At 36.9% G+C, this 8334-nt stretch overlaps 2 protein-coding genes across 2 annotated transcripts; one reads left to right on the top strand and one right to left on the bottom strand.

Moving 5' to 3' along the window:
* The first annotated feature begins 1375 nt into the window (after positions 1 to 1375).
* On the top strand, positions 1376 to 3795 carry LOC133779051 (uncharacterized). The gene is made up of 3 exons (XM_062219054.1): positions 1376 to 1781; positions 1830 to 2164; positions 2227 to 3795. The coding sequence occupies exons 1-3, from the start codon at positions 1376 to 1378 to the stop codon at positions 3793 to 3795; spliced, it is 2310 nt and encodes a 769-aa protein (XP_062075038.1).
* A 430-nt stretch (positions 3796 to 4225) lies between these two features.
* On the bottom strand, positions 4226 to 7325 carry LOC133779052 (uncharacterized). Its single transcript, XM_062219055.1, has 5 exons — positions 7278 to 7325; positions 5861 to 6715; positions 5045 to 5782; positions 4464 to 4966; positions 4226 to 4367 (listed from the first exon to the last, which is right to left on the bottom strand). The coding sequence occupies exons 1-5, from the start codon at positions 7323 to 7325 to the stop codon at positions 4226 to 4228; spliced, it is 2286 nt and encodes a 761-aa protein (XP_062075039.1).
* Between the last annotated feature and the right edge of the window lie 1009 nt (positions 7326 to 8334).

The following is an 8334-nucleotide window of genomic DNA, read 5'->3' on the forward strand; positions in this document are numbered from 1 at the left end:
CCCCTAAAATAAGTGGTCTGACCTAAAATATATTACCTGAGAGCATCTCCAGTGCAGTGTTAAATTGGTGATGCATTGCTAAAAGATAGCTCACTTTACAAAAAATTTGCTCCAATGGTGTGCCAAATTTGGCATATGTTAAAAGTTTGTAATCATAAAAAACTATCATGTGCATTTTTTTTTAGTATCCATGGATAACTTAAGAATAAAAAAAAATGGGGAGGGAGAAAGAGAGGGGGGAATGGAGGGGAGAAGAGAGAGAGGGGGAAAAACTAAGAAAAAAAATAGAGGTGAGTGGGTGGTGATGGAGGTGCTCGGCCATAGAGGAGATTAGGTGAAAGAGAAGGTGAGAAAAATAGAGAATAGTAAATGACAAGGGGAACTCCATGAAATGACCCTATTTTATAGGGTAATACTAACTCCAACCCCACATTAATGTTTCTCATATTTTTAACCTTATACCTATGTGAAAAGACTAGCTTACCCTTATTAACATTAGGCTTCTTCCTCCCATTTTTTCCCTTCCCATTTCGTCTTCAGCCCCTTCTCTCTCATAAAGAGAATAAACACTCTTCCTTCTCCCTCTCTCTCAAATCATCATCAAAGAGAATCATCACAAATTTTCTTCTCACGAAGCTTTGGAAAATGATGTAATCTATCATAATTTTTTTTTCTTCTCACCCAAGTTGAAGAAGATTGAAGATTCTCAAAACTTGAAGAAGTTTGAACATTTGATTTGATAATGAGTAAGTATTTTTTTTATTTATAGGTTATGGGTGTCTTGTGTAATAGTTTAAATAGAATTTTGGAACTACTATACACTAAAAAATCTGTGAAAAGAGATAATTTTATGTTGAGATGACGAATTTTCGAATGATTTTCGCGATTTAAGTCACTGTGTTCTCACTGTGTTCACACTTTGTTCACACATTATTCACACTTTGTTCACACTTGGTTCACATTTTCGCAATTTTGGTCACTGCATTCACACTTTGTTCACACATTATTCACACTTTGTTCACACATGATTCATACTTGGTTCAGACTTGGTTCACGAGTACTTAACACATGATTCACATTTGGTTCACACATGATTCACACTTGGTTCACACATAATTCACACTGGGTTCACACACAGTTCACACATTGTTCACACACGTTTCACACTTGGTTCACACATGCTTCACACATGCTTGCTTCACACATTTATTTCTTATTTCTTTTGGCTAGTTTTACCTAATAACCTTTGGATTTCAAACCTTTTGTCATATGTTATGCAGGTCAAACACATATAAATATTGTGGTGTTATATAATGGATCGTGGGAACAAGTTTTGAACGAAGGTTGGTCATTTAGTGCTAAACAAAGCAAGGGTATGAAGGTGCCAAAGACTATCATTTACAATAGTCTTGTTGATCAATTGTATACTTTAATCGGAGCTAACAAGTCTCGTATTGATCTTGACTTAAATGTAATCTATCATTTTGGAAGTAAAGGTATCCCTCCATCTTTAATTAGTAATGATGAAGATGTTGCTTTTTTTCTTGATGAGATAGGAACATCTATCAATCATCGGACACCCCTATGTGTGTCTACTACAGAGAAGAGAAGTAATGATCCTTTGGTTACTAAAACACGTGAGTTGTATACTATTCCTCCAGTTGAAACCAAAGTGAATGATGATTTTTGCATTGATGGCAATGAAGACAGTTGTGATGATGATAATAATGATGCATATGGCAATGAAGAGAGTTGTGATGGTGATAATAATGATGCAGATGGCAATGAAGACAGTTGTGATGATGATAATAATGATGCATTAAGCTCAGATGATAATGAAAATATTGATAGGTCTACCTGCAATGATGTAATTGTGAAGCATAATTTACAACAGTCAACCTCCAATGAAGTATTGAAGAGCCATGATTCCTCAAATAATAGAGGTCGTAAAGTAAGACAGGTTGGCGAAGATAATCTATGGAGTACTCCACTTTTGTTGAATCAAGGGGAAAAAGGCTCTACTTCAGCCTCAACAGCTCAATTACTGACATCTTCTTCGAGTATCAATTCGTGGGAAATAAAAGAGGGTCAAATATTTGAGAACAAGCAAGAGTTGAAGATGAAACTCCATCTTTATGCATTAAAGAAAAACTTTGAGTTTAAAGTAAAGAAGTCTGCGAAAAATATATGGTGTACAGTATGTGTTGATGATAAATGCAAATGGAGGTTGAGGCTACAAAATTGGTTAATTCCAATATGTTCGAGGTTCGTAAATTTTTCGGTGAACACACATGCTCATTGGATGTTCGACATAAAGATCACCATCAGGCATCCCCATGGCTTATTGGACATGTCATAAGGAGAAAATTTGAGGGTGATGATGTTAATTACAAGCCAAGGTCAATTGTAAAAGATATGAGTTTATCATATGGAGTTCATATGAGCTATGCTAAAGCTTGGAGGTGTCGAGAGCATGCATTGGCTTACATAAGAGGTACACCAGAATCATCATTTCAGAAACTTCCCTCATTTCTATACATGATGGAGCAAAAAAATCCTGGAACTGTTACTCATTTGCAGATGGACAATGAAGATAGGTTCAAATATTGCTTCATGGCCTTAGGTGTTTCTATAATGGGGTTTAAAACATATATTCGCCCAGTTATATGTGTAGATGGAACCTTCTTGACTACTCGGTGTGGAGGTACTTTGTTATGTGCCATGGGACAAGATGCTAACAAGCAAATATATCCAATTGCATTTTCAGTAGTTGACTCAGAGAATAATGACTCATGGTTGTATTTTCTACTGAGGTTGAAGGAAGCGATTGGTGAAGTGGAGAATCTAGTATTCGTGTCTGATAGACATACTAGTATAGCAAGTGCGTTGACTAAAATTTTTCCTGAGGCACACCATGGTGCTTGTATACATCATGTTAGCATGAATATCCGTGCGAAGTTCAAAACTGACCATTGCCATGAAGAATTCTTCCTTGCAGCGAAAGCTTATAGAAAGCGAGAGTTTTTACGCCATTTTGAGAAGATTAAATTCAAAGATCTTGCAATTGCTCAATACTTAGAGAATCAAGTGGGTTTTGAAAAGTGGGCTCGTTCTTTCTTTCCTGGTCATCGATATAATTTAATGACTACAGGTATTGCCGAAAGCTGGAACAATGTCATTGCTGAGGCACGTGGGTGGCCAATTACTTGTCTCATGGAATTTATGAGGCACACTTTACAAAAATGGTTTTTCGAGCGTCGAACTGCAGCATCAGCGGCTACAAGTCCTCTTGCCACAGAAGTGGAAGCTGATTTGCGAAAGTTAGCAGACAAGTCCACTACCTCGTTCTCTTTTCCGTCTAGTCAGTATGAAATAACAGTATTGGATGGTGATCTTGATGGAGATGTCGACCTGAGGAGGAAAACATGTAGTTGTAGAAGATTTGATTTGACAGGTCTTCCTTGTGAACACGCTCTAGCTGGTGCTCGAGATCGTGGCATTAGTCCATATAGTTTATGCTCCAGATTCTACACAGTTGAAGCATGGTTGTCATCCTATGGTGGATTTGTATATACGCTGGGTAATGAAGAATCTTGGGTGATACCAAATGACATAGGAAGTATGATGATAGCTCCTCCTTTAGTGAAGCAGAAGGGTGGTCGTCCAAAGAAGAAACGACGTTTATCAAAGGGTGAGAAGAATAGAAAACAACATAGATGTAGTAGATGTGGTGTCCTGGGCCACAATCGAGTGACGTGCACCACTGTTTGTCCCCCGCCGTCTAGACATGCTTAGTTTGTACTTTTATTGTTTTACTTTGTACTCTTCAGTTGCAGAATTTGAATTTTTAGATTGGTTCAGTAATACGACTTTTTGTGTTAAAGTTTGTTGTTTCGGACACACCTAATTCATATTCACACATAATTCACACTTAATTCACACATAGTTCACACATTATTCACACATATTTCACACCTGGTTCACACCTAGTTCACACATAGTTCACACATAGTTCAATCCCGGTTCACACATATTTCAATCCTGATTCACACTTAATTCACACCCAATTCACACATAACTTAATAAGATAAAAGTGACAAAGATTTATCCATTCCACTATTAAGATGAAATAAACGAAGTCATTCAATACCATTTAATGAGATGAAGTTGACATAGTTTCTTCATACATTCAAAAGTAAGATACATATATTTAAATAAAAGACAACTATGGTTGTAAGTTATGGTAAAACAAATCTACACAAGTCTTTTTTCTAAAGAAATCCATGTTGTCGTCATTCACTTCGGATAGCGGTTTTTTGGCTAGCAAGTACTCCAGATGTTTGATGACATATACCCCACAATCGCCACTGCAAAGGAAATAAAGTTTTTTAATTATTGGAAGATCATATTGATTATTGGAAGACCAAAGTCTTTTAATATAAATATGGTTAACAGAGTTATACCTAGTTTTGGTCTGTGGCACTTTTTCTGTGCCAAGTCTTGTGAACTCAAAACTCACTTTCTGTGCTTGTAGTTGGACATCTTTCCTATGGCTTAACAGCCCACTGGATTGAATTAGAAATGGTAGCATTTTTCCCCATCTGCACATTTTATTCTCAAACTCCTTGTTGGAGACCACAGTGATATCAGAGTCATAAGCTTTTATAAGACAGCTTGTCAATGATATCTCTAACAACACCCAATGTGTCCCAGAAAAATTAATTGGGGTAAACACTTCGTCAATGTCTTTCCAACTCCTTTTGAAATTGTTATCATCACCTACCAAGTAATCAAGCACTTCTTGTGGCCAAATGTAGCTTGATTTGATTTTCTTCTTGTTGAATTGTTCCCAATGTGGTTCGAAGAACTGTTGGAACATAGAATCCACGATGGTGAATCTTTCGGAGTAAGTCTTCTTGTAAGTGTACACTCGTTCTTTCATCAACCCTAAAGCTGCATCAATGTGCTGCATGCAAAATATTATAAGTATATATACATTCAAATTATATATATTTTTAAAAAAAAATTATTTCAGTAGTCTTACCAGTCCGTCCAGCCATGTACGTGGTGTAAGTAGCTGAATAAACCATTTCGCAGTGCACGAACCAGCCAAGAGAGAAATAGGCTTATCATTCTTTTTTAAACCAATTACCCATTTCTTAAAACGTCTCATTTTCTTTTCGTCATATGGCTGTAGGGGATTAATTTCACAAGGATCAGTTACAATTGTCTTTGCTTTCTTTTTCTTCTTAGTTGGATCAGTAAACTCGGAACCAAAAATTCTTTTCGTTGGAACCCTCCTTCTCTTGAATTCCACCCCAGCCATATCTTCAGGAGATACCACCTTACAGCTAGGGCTATCTTCTCCAACAACGTGCTCCATAATAAATGTACGGTGTGGTGAAGCAAGATGCTCATCTGATAATGAATCCTCAGAATCACTACCTTTACGTTGCGAGAGCACTAATTCAATTAGATAATCCAACTTCTCCTCCATTCTTTGTTGGTTACTTTTCAAAGTGTCAATATCAGCTAACAACTTTTCATGGTGGGTGTTAATTGGAGTTGGTATCTCTTTCTTGTCTTGCTCGTGACGATGCCCATCTGCTACATCGGGCTTTGTGGGAGATTCCTCACGTTCTTCCCTTTCAAACTCCAATTCCACATCATCGTCTACAAAGCTAATAACACGTCCCATGAGTAGTTCATCTGGTCCTTGAATAATAGAGTCATGAAATTCTTTCTCTTCGGGTCTTGGATTGAGCGTGGCCTTCACAAGATTCTGCAACAAAATAATAAATTAATAAAGTATAAACATTACTTATAAATCACAAACTCAAATAAAATCTTAACGACTTACACTTTTTTTCTTAAATACACCTTCAATATCTTTCTCTTTTAGCATTTTATGCGCTGACCAGCTAAGCATTCTTGGAAAGGCCAGGGGTTGTTGATCAGCAAATGCAGAGAACTTTGTGAAAATTTCATAGGCCCAATATTGCAGAGCAATGGCATAACCATAAATTGTGTACTGAGGTGCTGGTCTTTTTCTCTTTTGCTCAACATTCTTCAAGTATTTATTCCTTAGCCTTTCCATATCTTTTGCCAAGCCGATTAATGTCTTCTCGTACGATAATCTCCCCCAAGGATAGTTGAAGAAGTCATCTTCATTTTCCACCATGGAAAGGACATCAATAAAGCATTTCATCTTTGGTTCACTAGGTAATAAAAGAGAGTCTACCAAAAAACATAGACCTAATTTCCATACGTCTTCTTTCACATCGCACCTTTTGAATCCATCTTCCAACTCTTCAGAAGACAAACATTCTTTATTGTTCAAGTATGTCTGGAGAAGTCTTTTACTCTTGGTCATTTCTTTATACTTTGCCTGATCCGGAGAAATTCCACAATTCAATCCAGTGATCAAACCAAATTCACTAATTCCAAACCTTGTATTTTGACCACAAATATTAAAATTCAAGCAGTATTCGTTCTTTCCTCTACCAACAACTCTCCTAAGCAGTAACTGGTGAATAATAACTCCAGAATATTGTAGAGGCGGAGCTAAGAAGAATTGCTTGAATGGTGACTGTTTCGCTCGTTCCAACAAGTCAAATGTCGTGAACTTTGCTATTATTGTACTCATAATGCTCCCTCCCCTATACGCAGCCTTTGCTGGATAATGCCTTTCAGTAGGAAGCATGAGGAGTGACATCTGAAAAGGTAAATTAAATAAGCGCTTAATACATAACTCAGATATATTCACACTTTCTTCACATACGGTTCACACATTATTTACACATGGTTCACACATGGTTCACGCATAGCTCACCCAAATTCACACCAACCTCACATAGTTCACACACAGTTCACACATAGTTCACACATAGTTACTATTGAGGTACATTTTATGTACACTAGTTTAGAAACTCTACAGCAACCAAATCACACCAAAACCAAAATACCAAACACTGCAGCAATGACAAGTAAAGAAAACACAGGGGAGTTTAGAGCATAAAGGTCTCCTAAGTTCATTTTGCTAGTCTTGCCATCTCAATTCGCTATTCTCAAAGAGTTACAGAGCTTCTCTTCTCTCTTTTTCTCTATTCTCTACCTTTTTCACCAGCCATCTACCGTACAAGTTTTCCATAACTCAGCCAATCATTTGCATCAGAGGTGTAATGATTAAAACACATCAGAAAATGATTGCCAAACCAATTCTGCAGCCCCACGTGTACCAACTGCAAATTCTAGTTGTCACCTTAATTTTAAACCACCTTGGCTGCAATTGCAGAACCAAATGCAACTCTGGCCAGCATTGCCATAAGCTATGTCTTACTCTTGACCACTTAGTACATATGGTAACTAATGTGAGAGACATCCTTAAATAACAGTTATTATAACTAAAACAAGCCTAATCATAGTGCATACCCCACAACAACCAGAATATTATTTCCTCAAAAGTTCCCAAAATACAGCCCCATTCCTCATTCTAGTCAACCTTTTCTTGGTTATATTAAAGAAATATATGTATATATATTCATGATTTCAGCCGAGGCCATACCATAATACACATCACTTAGAAATTATTTCAACACTTCAAAATAAGACAGTACAATTTGATGTTGACAGTATGTACAAGTTTCTCATCATACTCTTGCCTCACTACAAGGAAATAAGTCTAATAATGGCTTATTATAATCAAGAAAAGGTTCAAGAATCACTTTTAATAGGGTTAGTTAGTATAGTTTCCTTTTATAATTCACACATTATTCACCATAAGTTCAGAACATGGTTCACACACCATTCACACCAAATTCACACATGGTTCACACATCATTCTCACATTGTTCACCATAATTTCGGAACATGGTTCGCACATCGTTCACACACTATTCACACCAAATTCACACACTATTCACACTAAAATCACACATGGTTCACACCAACTTCACTTCATACATGGTTCACACCACAATCACACATGGTTCACACCAATTTCACACATTGTTCACACTGAAATTACATATGGTTCACAACAACTTCACTTCACACATGGTTCACACTAAATTCACACCACAATCACACATGGTTCACACCAATTTCACACATTGTTCACTGAAATTACATATGGTTCACACTCGTTCTTTCACACCAAATTCACACTAAATTCACTCCTTATTTCCCAATTAAAACATGCCTCAAGTAGTTAGAAATTCCGAAATTTAACCAAAGTACAAATTCAAAATAAACAAAGGAGTCATAATAACAACAAGGGATCCCAACAACAATACCTTGGGCTAGGGTATCGGGCTTGCAAGGGGAGTGTGGGGT

This window comes from Humulus lupulus, chromosome 5 (genome assembly GCF_963169125.1).
Source record: "Humulus lupulus chromosome 5, drHumLupu1.1, whole genome shotgun sequence".
Lineage (NCBI taxonomy): Eukaryota > Viridiplantae > Streptophyta > Magnoliopsida > Rosales > Cannabaceae > Humulus > Humulus lupulus.

Bases quoted from the DNA above. Each gene is read 5' to 3' on its own strand.
- LOC133779051 (XM_062219054.1), top strand. From the start codon at position 1,376: ATGAAGGTGCCAAAGACTATCATTTACAATAGTCTTGTTGATCAATTG. The intron at 1,782-1,829 runs GCAATGAAGACA...CATTAAGCTCAG, and splicing joins TGATAATAATGATGCAGATG to ATGATAATGAAAATATTGAT. The intron at 2,165-2,226 runs GTAAAGAAGTCT...ATGCAAATGGAG, and splicing joins AGAAAAACTTTGAGTTTAAA to GTTGAGGCTACAAAATTGGT.
- LOC133779052 (XM_062219055.1), bottom strand. From the start codon at position 7,325: ATGGCAATGCTGGCCAGAGTTGCATTTGGTTCTGCAATTGCAGCCAAG. The intron at 4,967-5,044 runs GTAAGACTACTG...TTTTGCATGCAG, and splicing joins GTACATGGCTGGACGGACTG to CACATTGATGCAGCTTTAGG. The intron at 4,368-4,463 runs GTATAACTCTGT...TTTCCTTTGCAG, and splicing joins GTGCCACAGACCAAAACTAG to TGGCGATTGTGGGGTATATG.